The 20,833-nt window shown below is 41.5% G+C and overlaps 1 protein-coding gene across 1 annotated transcript; it reads left to right on the forward strand.

Annotated features, from left to right (window-relative positions):
* Positions 1-205: 205 nt before the first annotated feature.
* Positions 206-19,098, forward strand: LOC117586382 (mucin-5AC). Its single transcript, XM_034276412.1, has 7 exons — positions 206-271; positions 2,486-3,010; positions 8,113-8,741; positions 13,423-13,657; positions 14,183-14,868; positions 15,197-15,302; positions 18,400-19,098. Exons 2-7 carry the CDS (start codon positions 2,935-2,937, stop codon positions 18,687-18,689), a joined length of 2,022 nt encoding a protein of 673 aa, XP_034132303.1. The 5' UTR covers positions 206-271; positions 2,486-2,934; the 3' UTR covers positions 18,690-19,098.
* Positions 19,099-20,833: the final 1,735 nt, after the last annotated feature.

Consider the following 20,833-nt stretch of genomic DNA (forward strand, 5'->3'; position numbering starts at 1 on the left):
GACAGTTGTGCTCTCTGAGTAACAGACTCTCTCTCTCTCTCTCTCTCTTTCTCTGTTACCGCCAAACGGGAAGCTGCTAGTGATGCAAAATCAAATGTTGCGTATACGCGACGAAGTCAAAACGAAGCAGGCTCGGCTCACGATTCGCTGGACCATGTTAAGGTTTCGCCAGTTGGCTTAGTTTCCTTTTAGCCGGTGCCAAGCGAGGTGCGTTCCTCGCTACGTAACATTAACAAAACGGTTAAACAATTCAAAGATAGAAAATTTAATGGTTAACAAACAAACATAAATGGCAATGAGAATGGTTCATGTTGGTTGATATGAAATTATAATTGTTACTTTATCAAATTGACTCTTTGTTAATAATAATACACTTGTGAATTTAAAAATCAAAAAGAACGATATAAAAAAGTTTTAAAAAAATGTGTTAAAAACATGTTTTATCGCTAAAAAGTGAGAGTAAAAAAAAAACAAAATATTATATATGATGTGAACAGAAATTACAAAAAGTAAACTCCACTGAGATCAACAACAATATTGATCAACAATACTTATAATGTTTATATATTTACTAAATTTAAAGAGCAAATCAGCGAAACAACTATGAAAATATTTCAATAGGCATTACTGCACTAATGCATTTGTCAACAACATTTTAATTAATTATTATTTATGCCAAATAAATTCTGATCATAATTTTGCATGAACTTGATGTCCAATGAAATGTCCTTCAATGAAATGCTCAAAAGCTTCCAAATTAATCGAATGACAAATGGCTTAAACCCTAAGCCACAAAGAATAATAATAATTCACAAATAATCTATTTTGCAATATTATCAAGAATTATCTCTTTTAAACATTTCTGATAAAAACCGTGATTCAATGCATAATGTGCCCTTGAACGATAACAATATCAACATAATCAAATAAAACAATAATAATAATTGAAAATTGCTGTCATACTTAGTTACGAAATTGAATAGCAATTGTAATAAAGTAAATTACAAGACACGAAAATATCCCATTTTACGCGCCGCCGAAGGGGGGGCCCCAGTGTTCAAGAACCAGATGCCAAAAACCAAGACTCAGACCAAAACAGAGAACGGATAGCATTTAGGAGTCATCTTCTAGAGAGTGGGGAGAAACGGGAGAAGAAATTGGAATCGTGTTAAATCATTCACACTTCCGCCGCTGTTTTGTTTGTGCAATCAATTTAATATTATTTGTGTTATCCAAGGCAACCGGAGCTGTTCAAGGTCCAAGTCCGTTTTCCTCTTCCCTTACCGTTACCCTCATACGCCATTCACTTCCCCTTAATGCATACAACTCATTCGTCCGGAACATTACATTTGTTTAACATTTGAGTTAACGCATCATTGGGCCACCTACTACTCCACGGCCATTACTTATGTATGGCGCTGGCATTTCTCAAGCTCCAGCTCCAAACCCAACTCCAACTCCAGATTCGACTGAGACTCCCAGTCTTATGTAGACTCCCACTCAGAGCCCATCTGTTGGCTGAGACAAAACAGCATTTAAATCATTATTCTCAGCCAGACGTGGCAGAGGCCCCGACCTACCTACATATGTATACCTACACCACATATACGTACACCTTGACTGGCCATGGAGAATCCTTTCAATTCATCCAGCGCGTGTCCTGCATTTGTAAGTTGACTCGGTGGGCGTGTTGGCCTGGCTGCTTGGATGGCTGGATGCCCGACTGGCTGGCTGGCTGGCCATATGTACTCCTTTTACGCCCCACTAAACACCCGCATAAATAAATTTCGTTAATGCCAAATAGTCTGGGGCGTAAAAGAAAGATGAGGTAACACAAGAAGCCACAACAAAAAGGAAACCAGGCAAGCAGCAGCAGCATTTGGCCAAATGGAATGCCCGACCATAAGCTTATACAACGACACATATGCTGGTTCTGGAAAACCTTTTCGCCGTGAAATCACCTCCGCTTTATGGTTCAAGTGTCGGTTTATAGAGGATTTATAAAAGTAATATTTTACTCAGGTATTTTAATCAATAATTAATCGATTTCTGGTAGATCTGTTAGTATTAGCTCTGTGAATTATATAGGCCGTTGTAAAGAAATTGTTATGCTAGCATAAAGAATTAATTTATTGAATCCACACTCTCCCCCATTACCCCATCCCATTTTGGAGAGTTATCATTTTTTTTTGTGGTTTCCAGAGATTTTTCATAGATTTTCCATAGATGGGAACACAATGGTTGGGCAACAAATGCCAAGAGTATGCCCACATAACCCTAGCCAACCGAAAACTTACACAAACCTATCAAAACAGGACGCGGCACAGAAACGTTGGCCATAAACTGGGACACGGGACTTGGGACCCTGAGAATGTTAGAAGATAGAACATAGAACATGACCCCCGCTAGGCGGACGCTCAGTGGTGGAATATTTAAAATTGGCCACGTTGTTGAGTAAGGTCTCTAGCACATTTTCTGCTTTTAGTTGTGTTAGATTGTCCCTGAAAGCTTACCGCGTGCAAGCGCAATTTGAAAATATGTTAACCATGCGATTTTGCGCACCAAAGAACCCAGTGGGAGGTGAAGATATCGCTGCAGCTCGTGTCAAGGCATATAAGCAGTATTAACAGCAGCCACAACGATAACGAAAATTGTCGGGGCCCGAGAGCCCCATGCGGAGGATAAATTTGCACAGGCTTCAGTGACAGCTTCAGCTTCAGCTCCAGAGCGGCCAGACAGCCGATGTGACCCAGTTAAAGCGTATTTAGCTGGCCAAGGAGACACAAATCCCAGCCACTACTCCTCGACTCCAACCACGAACCAAGGAAACGAGAATCGAAAGTCCCGAATCACGGAACGCAGCGCGCGGGACGTACAGCGTTCCCAGACACAGCGTGTCACGGTGCAAGGATTATCAATTTGCTTGGCATTTTAATGGAGTTGGCCACGATGCGACGGGGCCTGATCCTCCTCTCGGCGATGACTATGGCGGTGCTCGTCTGTTTGCCGGGTAAGCTCCGTCATATATGAAATTATTACTCACGATACATTTGTCGCATATTAAATTACTTTCTCTCACTCTTTTTCGCTCACTTTCTCTGGAACATTTCTCCCTCTCTCTCAATGTGAATCTTTTTATCATGTTTTTCTGGAAAAACAATTTGATATGCGCGGCTTAAAAGCATTTTGCGGGTGAATTTAAAGCATTTGCTGCCGTGTGTACTCGTATCTTCGGCCTTTGTGCATATTTCAGCAGGCACTGTATGTTGGCGAACGGGAAATTGGGCAGGACATGGGTATTAGGCATTGTTCGGGCATTTTTGCTTGGTTTCTCTGGGGGTCAATTTAAATTATGTGGGAATTTGTGCGCCGGAGTTATGGAAGGAAGAATGTAAGCTGTTTCTGTCTGAAATGTGGGTGTAGGTAAATTTCGGGGAAATATATACGAAACAAGCTTTAATCTCCTCCACCGTTTGAGGTTTATTCTTCCAGAAGAGTAAATTTATTTTCTTCTGATAAAAGGGGGAACATAAAAATTATTTCAGACTTCGATGGGAAGATTGCCTTTGTCTATAATTCTCTAAAATAACTTAGACATCAGAGTTAAAAAAAAACTATAATAATAAAGTCACTGAAGTGCAAGCAATTCGTAGACAATCCGAATGTACCTATTTATTTAAATCTTTTTTCAAATCGCTTTCAATAACTCAAAAACTAAGGGCGATATTGTTAACAATTTGTACCTTTCACAATTAAAAAGAGGACCTGTAAGGACCGAACCCTTTGAGGGAGTCCTTGAGCTGCAATGTTAAGCAAGCAAAAAGCACAGAGAGAGAAAGCGCAACGGGAGAGAGAAAGGTAATTAAAATCAAAATGTCAACATGAAAAGGCACAAATTGCTAAACTAAAAGTACGGGAGGTTGAAAGCATAACGAAAGTGACTCTCGACATTTTCATCAATGAACCAAACTCGATCAAACGGTCTCCGCCCCCAAACGCCCCGCCCGCCGCCACTGTTTTTGTGTGCAATAGAAAAAGTTCGAGTGCAGTGAAAAAACTGCAGAGCAAGGCCGAGCGATGGGTGAGCGATGATGGGTGTGGCTGTGGATGCTTTAAATTGCGTTAAAAGCTTGAAACTTTGATTATCCCCGAGCTCCCGTATCCTTTGGCGATGGCCCTCTAACCCTATTTTTGTTGTTCGATTCGTTTGGCCATGAAAGTGATGGGCGAAACGCTTGGGGAGATTCCGGCAATTGAACGAAACATAACAACAATCAGAATAACAAGAGAGTAAGAGCGAAAAAAAGTTAAAAAGTTTTACTTTTGTTTAATCAAATTCTGTTGGCCAGTTGAGAACCATCATTGAGGAACTGTAACAAAAAGTGAAGCAAGTCTGGAGAGCAGGCCCTTGAGAGCCCAGACCCGAAAGCCTCTTCCCAGATCAACCGCAGACCCGGTTTCTCACTCACTTATTATATACTTACTGTTTCCTCTTTCAGACTTCAGTAGACCCTTTCTCTTTTGCTTACTTATTCCATCCCTCTTTTTTCTCTCTGTCGACCCCCTCTCTTGTGCTCCTTTATTGGTATTTTGTTGGCTTTTTGGCCGGCTAGCCTTGCGGTAGCGATAAGTTGCTCAAGTCTCGGGTTATACTCCCACGAGATGCCTTTCGGTTAGCCGCCAAAGTGGCACGCCCCGACTTAAACGCTTAACAACAATTATTACACAAAGTTACGGCCCGGTTCTGGTTCTGTCCTGCCTCCGTACTCCTGCCTCGCCAGAGGGTGCCACGAAACTAGGCCGGCATTTTGATGAAAGTGTCCTGTCGTGTCCGCATCGTGTCTAGTGCGGTGTGGAGTGGTGTCCCATTGAAGTGTTGAGGAGAGATTATGGCCGTACCGGGATGTGGTGCCTTGGGGTTAAGCCAATTTCCATCATCATCATCAGCATTAGGCTCATCATCTCGGCAACATGCCCATCATAATTAGGAAAAGTGTCGAAATGTTGTCCGAACCGTCACGGACCTTAGAGAGACATCATTCAAAGTCCTCCTGCTGGGAGACTACACTGAAAGAAAGGCTCCCTCCCAGTCATTTCGAGTGTGCGGTGCTCCACAAATTAAAAACAATCATTTTGTGGAACATTTCTACTTTTCAGCTGCGATTTTTCGCATGGCTCTTGTTATTACTGCTCTTATTTTTGTTGATTGTTGTAACCCTAACAATAACGAATCCTTAACAATAACAACAAAGTACTCAAGAACAACAATGGTGGAGTCGGAGGAACTATGCTCCTCGGACCAGTGTACACAGGCGTTTGATTAAAACACTTCGCCTAAAAATGCCCGCGGGACTTGAGCCGGGCTGCAGGGTTAATTTTGTTGGGGAGAAGGAGAAAGGCACAGAGCTCCTTCTCAAGTTGTTCTGTAGCTTTGCCACTCAGCTCCCTCCCCCAGTCGAGTCAATGAAATTCTGCATGATGAGGCTCATTTTATGTGTGAGTTTCCCCCTCTATTTTCCCCAGTTGCTCGCCTTCGAGGCTCATTACGCAAGTTTTTCTCCATCCTCCGTCAAGTGCTCGACTTTATTTTCCGCTTTCTAACTGGCTAGTACCACACTCTATGCCCTCTTAAAATTTCTTATATACTTTCATAGGGGTAAAATGATTTCAAATAAATGTTTGAGTTGTTGCTGACCTTATACAGTGCATATATTACAACAGAAGGTACTGCCTCTACCTGTATTTGTCTATATAATAAATCTAACAAGTCGCTTTATAATTGAGCAGCTTCAAAAAGAGAATACCGCATATGTAAGAGTATCTGTAAGGTCTTCCTGGAATTCATTCTTACTTTCTTATTTTCATTTTATATTTTACTTTGCGCACAATTTGTTTTTACAGTGGTGTGGCTGTGTTCGTGTGTGTTTTTACAACTTCTTAGTTTGTTTCGTTTTTCTCTCTCTTTTTGGCGCACAAACATTAAGCAAATTTTTATAAGGCTCCCCCAAGTGTCGTCTACTCTTCTCCCTTTCTCCTCTCTTTGCCACTGTCCTAAATGATAATTTTTTTCTTAATAATTTCAGTTTATTATTTTGTTTTCATTTTCCTTCGGCTCGCACCCGGTCTAAGGGTATTTCTCCGAAGTAATCCTCCTGTTTTATTGCACTTTTTTACGCTGTTTTGATTTGTTTCATCGCTGGCTGACACGCCCCCTACCAAACACCCCACTGCTCCGCCTTCTGTCTCTGGCCCTTCTGTGCTGCCTTGGACTTGGTGCCGACAGCTGTTGGTTTTTATATGTGTGTTTGTGGGCAAATGAGTTGAAGTCATGAACAGTGGGACGACTAACGTTGATTAGGGATGAAAATATACCGAAATAAGTAGGCAAAAGAGATATCTAAAGTCGATCCATACTGAAGATAAAACTTAAATTATGTATATCTTTGTATGTCCTGCACATGCTTCAAAAAGTTTCTGTATTTAATTGAACATATTATAAAAGTGTCCTATAAAATGATTTAATTTAATCTCTTACAACTTTATACATCTAACGACATTCAGGAATGGGCTAAGCTTGAGAACTATCCGAATTGTCACTCTAAGTTATCTTATACTTGGCCCACTGTCCTCGAAGGGAAATGGAATTTTTGCAACTTTATTATAATCAAGTTGGCTGCAGTGCATCATTAGTGCGGGCAATTAAAAACTTTTTTATATGGAATCGCTTTATCTTTATTGCACGTACACGAAGCATAAACATAAAACATGATAACACACACACACTTAAACACACTTGAGCACACCACACAGCTACAGCTACAGCCACACTCGCAGAAATGCAGACTGACAGACAAAGAGAGAGAGAGGGAACCCCGACATAGATATACGCACGACTGAGCTGGGTCTCGTTAAAGGAGGCTTTCCGAGTTTTGTATTTACTTTGAGCACAACAAAATGCTCAACATGATTAGGATTCTCTCCCTTTCCCATCATGGCTCAATGTTTAATGGAGAGCACTTTCCCCTGCACTTTCCCTTTCTCTATATTGGTGTTTATGGCCTTGTGATCGCTGTTCATTAGTTGATTAAGCGAAAGTTGCGAATAAGGCGCGTGTTTAATTCCTATGCTGAAAATATTTAATACAATTTAATTAAATGTTCCTCTCTATCCCATCATTACCGGGATCCATCTCTCTGTCTGTTCCGATTACTTTTAATTAATTGATTCAGAGAAAGTTACGCATCTACCACTTGTGCCATTTATTTGCTCGGCAAATCAAAAATTGCACTCAATTTTAATTAAATTTCAAGAAAGTCATTGCCAGAACCTTTGCTTAACTTTCTTATCTACAGGCTGCCAAAAATTGTCACCTCTTCCGCTCCCTCGCTCTATCTTTGACTTTCGAAAAAGTTTTCTGGTGAAATTTATGGCGCCAATTTGGCAAATTTACGTGCTGCATGTGTATGGAGGGTACACAGCTCGAATCTGCATCCGTGTAGCAGCCAAAGAGCCCTCGATATGGTTGCAAGGCTAACAAGTGTCATAGGTGCATAAATGATGGCCAATTCACATACGAGTATATATATTTTATTGCAATTTCTAGTGGGGTATTGGCCCGTGGGGTATATGGAAGCTATCCTTGAGCTCTGTGGAACTCCGTGTAGCCATGTAACCGGGGGCTACTAGGCTACCATTCACCGACTTTAATCCCCCAATTAACAGCTTGCTGGTGGAGCTTGATTTTTGGTTATTAAAGCACGAGAAGACGTTATTGTTTGCAGTCTGACTCCCCATTCAATCAATACGAGTACCAGTTCGTAATTAGCTAATTAATTTCGATGAATTTATCAATACCGCACCTAAAGACTTGACTTAAAGACTATTGTGCGGCTGCAGGCCCACACTGAAGATTAATTTATTGAACAGAAATACTCTAAGGCTCTCTAAGGCCGTAAATCGTTTTAATTGTTGTTGGCCAGCACTCCAGATAAATGGGGATCAAGACATTTGAAATATATCTAGGCCCTCAAAAGCGAAGACCTTAAGCAAAACGCTAAGTCATTAATTTGCACTCGCAATCTATTTATTCTCCCTTTTTTGTTTATCTTTCAGTTGCCTGCGGGGAGGGGCCTGAGCCATCTTCAATATTTAAGAGCAGCGAAATAAATGGCCAGACATTTCAAAGAACTCAATCAAAGCGAGAGGCGACAGCTAAGGCATCGCCGGCATTAATTTCGGCGACAACGCAAATGACCCAGGCAAATGGGGGCACAGTAGCAATTGGGAACACAATAGCTGCAGCTTTGGATGCAGCTCCTCCTGCCGCCAACGATGTCATCATTAATAACATTAGCAACAATGGATCGAAGCAAGCCACAGCCACTGCCACAATGGCCACTGTGACCGCTGCCCTGGAGGCGAATCTTATTATGAGCAATCGGAACATCCAGCAGCAGCAATTGCCGGAGAACATCTATAGAATCACACACGGAGACAACAATGCCACATTCGCATCCACATTCACATCCATGGCGGGCACAGCAGTAGGAATTTCTGCGAATGCATCTGCCACCGCAACAACAGAGCCAGAAACAACGACAACGACAACTACAAAAACGACGACAACAAGGAGAACAACACGCAGGCCAGTGGCAACAACCACGCTGAAGCCGCCGCCAACAATAGATGATTACCAGACAATAATTAGCCAGGCCGGGACCCATGCCTATTTGCCCTGCAACGTAAGTTCCCTTCCATGATCTCATTCCCTTCAATTATATTTCACTACTGATTGGGTTTCGGCTTTGAAATGAGAAGCGAGCAACGGGTCTGATAGCAAGAGCAAAGCAAGAGCCCAATCAATGGCTCACAAATTTCTAGAGGGGAATCAACAAAGGTGGAGTCCGGCACGAATTTCCCTGAAAATTCAATCAGCCAGCCCAAGGAAAACTCTTTTCTACTCTGTTTATTTAACAACGTTTATTTAATTGCTCGCTGCAAAAATATTTGCTAAACATTTTTTATTAATCATTGATAATTCATAATAAGCAGCTGATTATACAGGAACCCCTTTGCCTTTGCCCAATCAGGCCTCCGGGTTGGGGTGGTAATTGGTGTAGGGATCGCGATTGAGGGTGGAGCGGGTCGACCGACTATGGGAAGTGCCATCGATTGGCCCGACTTCCGCCTTGAATTTTTTCTCATTCCGCCGGGCAGCAACTTTTTAGCGCTTTGAACTAATTTACGCTGGCCGCTGTCGGAACTGAAGGAAAACAAAACCGGAAATTGCCGATGTGGATGCTGATGCTGATGCCGATGTGGATGCTGCTGCCACGCCCTGGCCAAAGGGCATACACAAGCAGTTCAAGTGGCAGACGCAGCGGAAGACAAATTATACCCTTCCAAAGAGCTTATAGAAAACTGAGAAGATTTAATAGCAGTGCATATTTTTGATCAGAAGCAAACTCTAAAGTATCAATGCTTTTGGTATAGATATTTTTTTGGGTCGAAAATACAAATTTAAATGTTTAAAGTGTGACAAATTATAGTTTAGAGTGTCCTTACGCAAGAACTATGGCTCAGAAAGGGTATCTGATGATTCAGCGAGTCAACTCATCCTATTTTGCTGTATTTGTTTGAAGCTGCTCAAAAACGATGACCCAAATAGTTGGCACTACTCTGATATATATGTACATTTATGTAGTATGTGTCTGAAATGCATAAGTGTTTATGTACGCACAAATCGAAAGAGGGAGCAGGAGTGGGTAGTTCGAGTGAGCTGCTCTGGCATCCGCTAATAACTTAGTTACTCACTCGCTCCTTGGCGCTGTGCCTGCTTGATTCAGATCCGCATGCACATCCGCAGTTGCATCCACAGCTGCATCCGCATATCCGCGTCTCGCATTGCAAATTATAATTGGCGCTGCTGGATGCCACTGCCACACTGCAACTCTACTGCTCCTGCTGCTTCTGCTGCTGCCTCTGCTGCTGGTTACTGTTTGGCCAGGAAATTACTAGAAAGTGTCTGCTTGTAGAACTTAAAGTTGAAGAAATAAATATTCCATCTAGCTGACAACTGCAGATGCTCAAACAGAAAGCTGGGTATATTTTCAGCTGATGCTTTTTCAAATGAACTCAAGTCTAAAGAAAAAGCAGCAGGGAGTAGGGGAGGGAGGCGCTCGGTTTAGTTTAGTTAATTAAAAGATGCAACTCTGCAGGGGTGTGGCAGGCACAAAAAGGTTTTATTTGCACACCTTTGAAGTCAAATTCATTTATCACAATTATTTTCTCGATTTTGTTTTTCCCTTATTCATTTGTATGGCTGCTAGAAAATTGAAAAATGATATTACTTCAATAATTGTGGCAAAATTCATGAAAATCGTTTGATATTAAATATTGTTGAAGAAATACAAAGTCATCATGACTAAATAATAATATTTGGCTGCATGCCTTAAGGCAAAGAAGGTCACGGAAAAGGATATGGACATTTGCAGGGTTTCATTTTATTAAATTTTCGGCTTTTAATTTGACCTTTTATTTTGTTGGCAAACTACCTGTGTTTTGAGCTTCCTTTTCTTGCAAATAACAGATATTTATTTTAAAATTTGGACACCCCGAATCTGGTTAAATTGTCAACTCCAAATATGCAAAAAGAAATAAGTTCACCATTGAAATCCTATTTAAAATCGAATTCCCAATAGCTGTGCATCAGCCCCTCAGCGCTAAGTCCTTCCCATTTCCAAGCCTCCCCGCAAAAAACAATCTACCATAAAATATTTATCAGATAATTTGAACACACCCACATACACGTTCACTCGCTTTTTGGCTGCTGGCATATCGGCACCGTGCGCTGCTACGCTATATGTATTTATGTATATACCCGAAATAATCTTCAAATCTGCTTAAACCTAATCAATTAATAATACATTTCGGGACCGTGGGCGTCACAAAGAGGAGCCGCACAAAATATAACGAATCGAAACGATACAGAAAATAAAAGAGAAGGGCAACCCGAGAAAATTCTTTGCCTGCGAGCACTTGAATATTTTTACCCAGAATCGACGAATCTCTCCATCTCTTGGAACCCTCTGTCATTCAGACTTTTCTTTTCGTTTTTTCTGGCAAAGTCAGCGAAAAGTTGTTTCTCCAGTTTTTGTTGTTGTTCTATTTTGGCTAAGGATATGAAGGCAGGCACTTTGAGGTGTATTGTTGTGTGAAAAGAAAGAGGAAGACCGTGCACTGAAGAACCAACAAAATAAAAGAAATTATTTGCAAACAAGTTTAGACGAAAATTCGCAATGTTATGAGCAAACTTTGTTGTCTGCTCGACTGTGATGGAAAACGATGCTCTGCAGACAGGGCCTCAAACCAAACCAAAGCAGGCGACGGCGATGGCGATGGCAATGACGATGACGACACCAGAGGCAACATAAAACCAAACGAGACAAGGATATGGCCGTGGATATGGGTTTGGCTATTGCCATGACAACGACTACGACACCGCCTAGAGTTTCAGTCAAGAGTTCTTCTGACATCAAGGAAGTGACACAGTTTGAGTTGCAGTCTAAAACTAATTAACAATATTTCAATGGCAAACATCTCAGGCATCTTGATAAGCCGTCCACAGAGGCCATCACTTTATGGCGAACTGTAGCACAATCTACGCCAAACAGCGAAAATTTAAATTAGCTAATGCCAGGGCCGTGTGGCAAGGAGGGGAGGAGTCCTCTGCAAAGCCAGTGGCAGTACCACACAGGGACATTTTCCAGCCTCGGGGACTAAGGCGAGGCATTTCCAGTGCCGCCTGGGGCAGGTCTCTTACTTACACTTGCCACGTACTCGAAGTCTCCTGACTTGGCTGGCTGCCTTCTTTCTGACTGGATAAGCATCTTCACTTAATACCGAGTATAATGTCGATGCTCAGCCTCGATAATAATGTCCTGAGACTGCAAAGAGTCCGTGGCAGTGGCAAAATTTAATAAACTCTCTCCCTCTCTCTCTCATATGTCCTCTGCACAGTGGCTGCGATCAAATGATTTTTCGATTTGGCTTTTGATAGGTGGCCAATTCAGACAATGTACCGGATTTAATCAGTGAAACTCAAAGAGTGGCGTTGAAGAGTATATTTAATTGTACATATCTACCTATTGAATGGAATATAATTAAATGTGCCACTGTGTTAAGTAAATCCTATTTTTCTCTTAAAATAAGAGTAGGAGGCCATCTTTTGGCTGAATCTCACGATTTCCTTTCATGATTCCTGTCGTTTCCTTTCAGGTGATGACAGGAGGCTCATTTGTGTTAAGATGATTTGTCAGTCAAGCGGAGATGTTCATATTCATTTAGAAAGGATAGTTTTTGACAGCACGTGCACTAAGAGCAATAACAATTGGAAGGGTGCCTGGAGGGGCAAGACATGCCACATTCACTCCCCTATGCCACTGCCATGGCGACAGCCACGACAACAATAAGACCAACAACAGGGACATAAAACCCAAATGATTATGGTATCTAATCATGACGTTCTCGTAGTCACCATCGTCGGCGTCCTCGACGTCGAATTTCTTGTCTGGGGAGGCCGGGCCGGCGCCCGGGCCCAGACCCTGACACCGACAATGTAGTTGATGGCAGTGGTTCAAAGACTGTCATTTGCCTCTGTCACGATTCGCCACACTCCTTCTTTTTGGGCAGTTACCACAATGACACCCACTCCATTGATTATGATGCACTGAGAGAACGCTCTGACGACGTTGTTCATCATAATCACATCTGGCAGGTTGGAGCTCCCTCAGTGTAATTAGTCGAAGACCTCTCAGTTCCCGTCAGATAATGTCTATTCATGTAAGGCAGGGGCATATCCTTGTAACACGTTTCCATGATAAGGTGCGGGAGACTTCGTCTTCCCCTTCATTGGACCGTATTTAATGTATATTATTTTGTTTTCGTTGAGCGAAGTGGAGGCTCCGCCGACAAATTGCTACTAAATTATTATTGCCATTATTGACACAAATGAATCGACGTTTTGTTATCGTTATTGTTTACCGTCTTCTCATTGACCTAAACCTAAACCCAACCCAACTCCAGTCCCTCCAAGCCCTCCTTAACCAACAATTTCTCCCTCCTATCCTCCTGTTAGCGTTTGCCCCAGAGCCATCCCAGAGCAGAGTTGGATGTGAAAAGGAGTCTCTGAACTGAGAGGTGGTTACGGCACAAACAAAACAAAGTTCTGCTGACATCATCATCATCATCGTCCACTTCCTGCTTCGGGGTCTCGGACAGCTGGGATTTACTGTTTGAATTGCTCTGTGTGTGGGTGTGTGAGTGTGCTCAAAGACGGCTAATTGAATTAATTTCCAAAATTGAAACCCGAATTTCGAATCAGGGCCCGATAATTGAAATTAAATTTTCTTTGTCATTGGGCAGGTCAAGCAGCTGGTAAAGAAACCCATATCCTGGTTACGCATGCGGGACGGCCACATCCTTACGGTGGATCAGACTACGTTCATCGCGGATCAGCGCTTCCAGTCGGTCTTCTCACCAAATCCGGAGAGGTGGTCATTGCAGATCAAATACGTTCAGGTGAAGGATGAGGGCACATACGAATGTCAGGTCTCCACCGAGCCCAAGGCCAGTGCTATTGTTCACCTAAGGATTGTGGGTGAGTATGGTTGGGGACTGTGCAGAGATGTCCTTAGTTGCAGCTTGTTTATATCAGCCATAGCCCATCTCAATTTTGTCAGACCTAAAAGCAATTATCTACCGTTCCATCACGGATAATAAAACTCGGAGAGCCATTAAAGCCAAGATCATAAAGAATTAATCCAATTGCGAGATCCCTGTTAGCTCTACGTGAAAGTGCTTATATTTATTTAATTAGTAAACAGGAGACTTACATACTAAGCACTGAGTTCTCGTCACTGTCAGTCCATCAAAACCGCTGCTCAAACATTCCATTGACCCATTGGCCTCCACGAAATCGAAACCAAAACCGAAACCAAATCCGATATCAAAATCAGAGCTCTGACCTCACCTATAAATCTTCAATGACAGAGACAATAAATCAATGACCGTTGCACTTGCGAGCCGAGGCAACCTTTGAGGCTGTCTGTGAGTGATTGTCCTTTCGCTGAACCACTCTCTATATATGTATGTGTCTTTCCTTTCAATCCCTCTCTCAATGCAGAGCCGAAAACCGAATTAATTGGCGAGTCGACGCGCCATGTGAAGGCCGGAAGTCAAGTGAAATTGCGTTGCATAATTAGCCAGGCACTGGAGCCGCCGCTTTTCATTAATTGGTTTTACAATCAGAAGCAAATCTATTTGCATAATCGTCGCGGTTGGCGTACGGAAATTGAACGGATCGATCTGCCACCGGAAGCGGCAACCACCACAACGACAACAACAACCACTACAACAACCACAGCTCAAGCGATAACAACAACAACCCCGGCAGCAACAGGAGCCGCAACACAGTCGGAGTCGGTTAATGGTTTAGGTCCCATAACCCGGTCATATATTTTAGATGCCATATCCCTGAATGAAGTGGCTGCAGTCGGGGCGGAGAGTGGAGCTGTCAGTGAAATGACAACGGCCCCGGCAGTTGCTGATGGAGGATTCGATACTGCAACATCTTTGGCGCCTGGTGCTCGTGCTGGGCCTGCCACACCCACGACAGCAGCCTCAGTGCTCACCTTGGCATCTACAGCCACCGCACAAGATGGTGTTACATACACAGCAGATACCACAGCAACAACAACCACTTGGTTGCCAAGCACAGAGACGGCAACGCCAGCAGAAGAGGCGGCAGCAACAACAACGGAGACGACAACAACAATGCTGCCAAGCAGCAGTTTCATTAAACAGATAACGGTAAGTGGCTTACCACATTTGTGCCACTCCCCCACATCCACACTCTCTCCCATACACACTTAACAGTCACATTAAATGCCTTTTCATTATGAAAATTGGCGTGAAAGCGTGGAAGGTAAAATCAGTTTTATTATTAAATGCTTATTGTCAACGTTTGTCAAATTATAATTTTTAATATTGCACAAGAATTCCCCCCATCCCTGAAACTCACCCGTTCCTTTGTCTGACAACTGTCTCGACAACTGAATAATAAATAAATAAATATGTATAAATTGTTCACTTATATATGTATGTGTGTCTTCCTGTACGTATCCGTGCGCCTTTTCAGACGGCCTCTCTCATCATTCCGGCGGTGGTGAAGCTGGATTCCGGCAACTACACTTGCAGCCCCTCGAACAGTGCGCCCCGCACCATTGTGCTCCATGTGCTAAACGGTAAGGGGGTACACTATGGGAGGGAGGGTTATATATCTATAGGGGAGTTGCTGGGGTATGTAGAGGTTCCCTTTACTGGTTTCTGTTTGGCTTTGCGAATTGAATTAAGTTTTCATTTAGCTTAATTGAATTTTATTCGGATACGTTTGTGTTTGGTTTGACTTTTGGTTATCGCGAAATTTACGTACAGTGGTTGGGGATGATAAGGAAGTCTTTTACTTGGAAACATCTAAAAGTTGTAGTCTCTTAGAATTCTTGGTGATATCTATATTTAATAATATAAATATAAGAAAATATAACAAACAATATGTAGAGCGTCGATACAGACGCAAGCAGCAAAGTATATCCATTAAATGTACTTCCAGGAGTTTCTTAACTCTCAATTGCCATATAGCAAAACGCATTTAAAAGGTTACACCATTTTGCATGAAGGCTTTTCCGGGACTAACAACCACTGTGGCTGGCTATTTGGAGGGGTTCTTATTCTGTTTACACAATTTCCTACAATGGCAAACACAATGGCAGCGAAACGAAACGAAATGAAAACCAAAACCAAACCAAACAAAACCAAACGAAACGAGACAACGGGTCGAGACGAGACGAAACGAAACGAAATGGTTGCAGTTTTATTGTTATCTCGAAAATGGCCACAATTGCGTTATTTGCTCAATGTCCGCCGGGCAACAGGAGCAGTAGGACAACAATGTCCTCCCTCCATTTGGAGTTGGAGCATGAGCCAAGGACGGTGACAACAATGACAGTGATGCCGAGGTAAATGTCCGTGACGCTAGAGACGGAGATGGCGATGACTGACCTATAAATGCCGTCTCTAAATACTTAGCCATCTGTCTGGATATCCATCCCTCTCAGAGTCTGTCTGGTTGTCTCTGTTTGCTGCTCTATTTGTCTCTCTGTTTGGTCTAGTTTGTCTCTGGGTTCCCACAAATTTCCGTTTGTATTTAAATCGGTTTTGGCCTTCCTTTCAGCTCACTGTTGTGGGTCCTACTGCAGAAAAAGTTCCTGATTCTGTTACTGTTTCTGTAACTGCTCTGGACTCTGATCCTGTTCCTGCTCTTTCCTGTCAACTTTGACATGTGTTCCTCTCTCACTTTTTTTTCCGCCTGTCGTTTGTTGTTTGAAGCATGCTACTTAAGAGCTGACAATCCCCACTCTTCAGAGAGGCACTAGCTCTGAGAGGTAAACCAACCAAACATATGCTGAATGATGGTGACTGATGACACCTGACGCAGGGCAAGAGCGGATTCGTTTTCGGCCAGGAGCAACTGACAGATACATGCTTCTACCCTACCAGACTCGGTGACAATTGCCAGGCTACAAATAACGGCCATAAAAATGCTGCCCTCACAGTGGGAGACTTGCGAGTGACGGAAGGGACATGACAGGAGAGCAGGAGGTGTCAAGTGGTCCTCATGTCTAGGCCAGAAAGGGCAAACAACAGCCCAGCACTCTGTATTTATGTGTCTGTATTTTTTCAAAATTCAATTTACAATTTAATTTGCTGCAAAATTGCTCCATTGTAATGGAGACAACAAATATTATTTATAACAATGAATTAATGTATTTTTAATATTCGACTAATTGGCACAGATAAAGGAAAAGCTTCCAGCTTTTCACTCTACCCTGTTTTTTCTCGCCTATTAAGTCGGTGCAAATGAGTTAAAACATGTTAAATCCCGCTGGATAATGAAAAACAATGCTCTAGAGATATGTGTGGGTGTTTCGAGCGGGTGGGAGTGGCAGGGTGCCAGTGTATAACGAAATTGCAGGCTGGAAAAGCGCCTCCGCTCTGCCGCCCCCTGATCTTCTTTTATATTTTAATACAATTTTACATACATGGATTTTATGCAAGAGCCAAAGGTTAATAAACTTAATGTCATTTCTGTGGCACCATGGTTGTGGCATTGTGCAATTGTTGCTGCTGCTGCAGCCGTTGCCGTCATGACAAATGATTATTAATAACTTAATGATATTATCATTTATTTATTCAGGGATTTTTATTTTAATTGCACTCCTCTCTGTGATTTATTAAATCAGCAAGAACGAGTCCGACCTAGCCCAGCCTCTCCTTCCACTCGATGTGGCATAATTAATTTGCTTATTCCCCTGCCTCCTGCCACTCGGAGTCTTCTTCTATGGAGTGGCAATGTCAGAGTGCGGTTGCCGTTTAAAATTATTCAAGTTTAATTATTTTAAATAAATAATTTCGTACATATTTGTCAAGCACCGCACCGCAATGCATAACGCTTTTGCAGCTCGCTTTTATTTTTTAGTCCCGCTTTTCGATGACTCGCCTGATTTTGTAGCCGCTAACGTGGTTATGGTAATTGATATTTGGGTGTACACGAGGGGAGTCTGGATAGCTGTGAGGAAAGAACGACCAACACCATTATTCATTTGACATAATTAAGGTAATTTTTCTGACACTCCGTTTCACCAGAACTTTATACAATACATATCTATAAATTTCCAGAGAAATATTATAGCATCACATAGAAAAAGTTTGCCCTATTTTCCTGTTAAGATAAATGTATCTTTTGGTTTCAATAAAGCTTCAAATTAATATATCGCATATATTCCATGGCCTGTCACCCTGTCTCTAACGATGTGGTTGTAGATCATGCTCATGCACACGTGCCAATCGGGTTTATTTGCTCTAATACTTTCAGTTCATTGCGTGGCCATGTTTATGCAATTTAAATATTTGGGGTTTTGCGTATTTTACGCGAACGGCACAAAAACCTATCAGACATATTAGCTATGCATAAAATTCGAAAGCATACACAATCGCCAACTCGTGTTTACCATTCAATTTTGCAATGGAAATATTTAATTACAATGGGCACTTTATTTGCCCAATCGAATGTAGAGGCTAGGTGTCAGCTTGGATTTATGTACAGCATAGAAATTGATTCTGATGGGCTCAGCAAGGGCAAATAGGTTGGATTCTAGTGTAATTATTGAATTAGTTTTTGTGTATGCCGGTGGGACTTATGCTGGTTCGCGAAAACCGCAACATTTTGTACCCTCTCTGATCAACTTTTCACCTGTATTCCGCTCTGATTTCACATTTTTGCAGGTGAATACTCTGCCTCTGCCATTAAGTCGGGGAGCGTCAGCTGGAGAGTGCTAATTGGATGTCGGGGCTATTTGCACTGGCGGAATGTTTCAACGCTACTGACACTTTTGTGGATTATTAAATTTGTGCGGGCCATGGAAATCTGCCAGTCGCGAGCCAACAAAGCCACCGCAACCAGGACACCCATCATCAGCTGTCTCCGAAGCAGCAGTGGGCGGACTCTGGGTACGGACATAGACCAGGTCTGCCGCTCAATTAGTGGCACACAAGTGGCAGAGGATAAGACCTGAGTGGAGGGTGACACTGGCCTCGAATTTTATGCTATAAATGAGGCTATGAATTAAGATTTTACTCGATGTATTATCCCCCGAAACAAGAAAAAACAAACAGACATTCATCCCCATACATTAATAGCTCCATGAATAATATTAAAAAATATACAATTAATATTGGTTTGCCATATGAGTGTAAATGAATGTTTAAGAAACATTTTTCGGTTCAAGGCATATCGCATATTTCGATAAACAATTTGCAAGAATTGTGTAAATAGCAGGCACAGTGTAACCCATAAATTAAGATTATTTTGCTGATTTTCTATCAATTGGAATCCGCCATGGTTGTAAAATATTTAATTTTAAAGAAACCTAAAAATATATAATGAACAGCAAGAATATAAATCAAAGGAACTGCTCTAGAGAGGAAATATGAAATTTAAAATTTAGGAACTTCATTCATAAATATATTAAAATTAATCTTGAATAAGAGACATATTTAAATTAAAATTAAAATGTTTGTTTCTTTTAAATTTCGATGAGTTTCTTTAAACTATAAATTGTAAATATGTACGTATAACTTTGGATCTATTATAAAGCTCTGATTTCTCAAGACTAAAACCTAAAGAATATATGATAAATACTGTGTAAATAGGCGAGCTATACTCGTACTGCGGTTTGTTGACAGAGGCCCTGCATTCATCACACAACTAATTATATAACCGAAGAAAGCCAAAAGAATAACTACATGTACACATTAGTTAGTATATAAAAGACTTACTACAATTTTAGACGCAGCCAGACCCATAAAGAATAAAACAAAAACTTAATCAACAAAATAAACAAAATTGAATGGAGTGTTCTGCAACGTTGCGTATACGTGATGTACAGCATCATACAATTAAATTGAAATGCCAAGGCAAACGCAAAATTTAATGAAATTGCAATGCCAATTGAAATGAAATCAAATGAAGTGTTTGCAATAATTCTTAAGCCATTACAAGTAAGGGAGATGAAAAATAAATAAAATACAATTTCAATGGAATTAGAAACTGCTTTTAGTTGCTGAACTTTTTTGGAAAATTCTCAATTTTCACACTGAATAATAATCTCGTACAGCACAACGACGTAGAAATGTGTAAATTAGGTGAGATATCTGTAGACCCCAAAAAGGGTAAGCGAAATAGAAATGTATCTCCCTCTTTCTACTGGAAATATTCATGCCAACACATACATGCTCCTGGGTCCGGTCTGCGGACCAACTCAAATATTCAAACATTCGCTTAGGAATTGTGAACAAGTTTGTTAAATATTCATTCATACTCGTAGCTGGACCACAAGCCAGTCCCCACCGAGGTGTCATCTACTCGTAAAGAACCCACAAAAAACTAACCAACAAAAAATAAGAGCGAAGGAGAGACACAAATTATTCACTCTTACAACACATTTAACTAACGACGAATCCTCTGAAATTTGTGACCATGCCACACCAACTGAATGTCAAAATATTTCCACCCATGACTCAGCAGGCAACTTTTTCTGGGGTGCATCCCATTTCAAGGAATACGAACAAAACGAAACCAAATGAATTCGGCAGTAATTTTCTGTGGTTATTGGGCAGGAAGTGGGCATGCATAAACCAACTTTTATGTGAGCTATATGGTATACGGATAAATGGATTTTGGTTTCGGCATTAGTTCAGAGTTCTCTTCCATTGGTCAATAAGAAATTTTTAAAATATTTACATCATATTTAATTTTTGTTAATTTCATTACATGAAATGGAGAACATTTTTGTGGGAAGTTCTATTTTAACTAACGAATTTGATAGCTTAGCAATAAATTTGGTAACATTTTGAGGAATTTTTATTAGTTTTTTGGGGTAAAACTTTTTTGATGTATGAGAAATGGTCCACCCATTAAAGAGCCAGAAAATGTTCACGAGTTGACCCACATATTGTCGAGCATAAGAATTATATCCAACTTTGGAGTTCCGGACTCCCACCATTAATTGCACAACATAAGAGGTTGCTTCTTTTGGTGCAGCATGGGTATGAAGGCAATTGGAAAGTGCAAAGCAAAGGAAAATCAAAATGAAAATGAAAATCGTTCGGGGCATTTGTTTCAACAAGCGTATGCAAAGTGCCTGAAGAGCTGGGAAAA

This window comes from Drosophila guanche, unplaced genomic scaffold, assembly GCF_900245975.1.
Source record: "Drosophila guanche unplaced genomic scaffold, DGUA_6, whole genome shotgun sequence".
NCBI lineage: Eukaryota > Metazoa > Arthropoda > Insecta > Diptera > Drosophilidae > Drosophila > Drosophila guanche.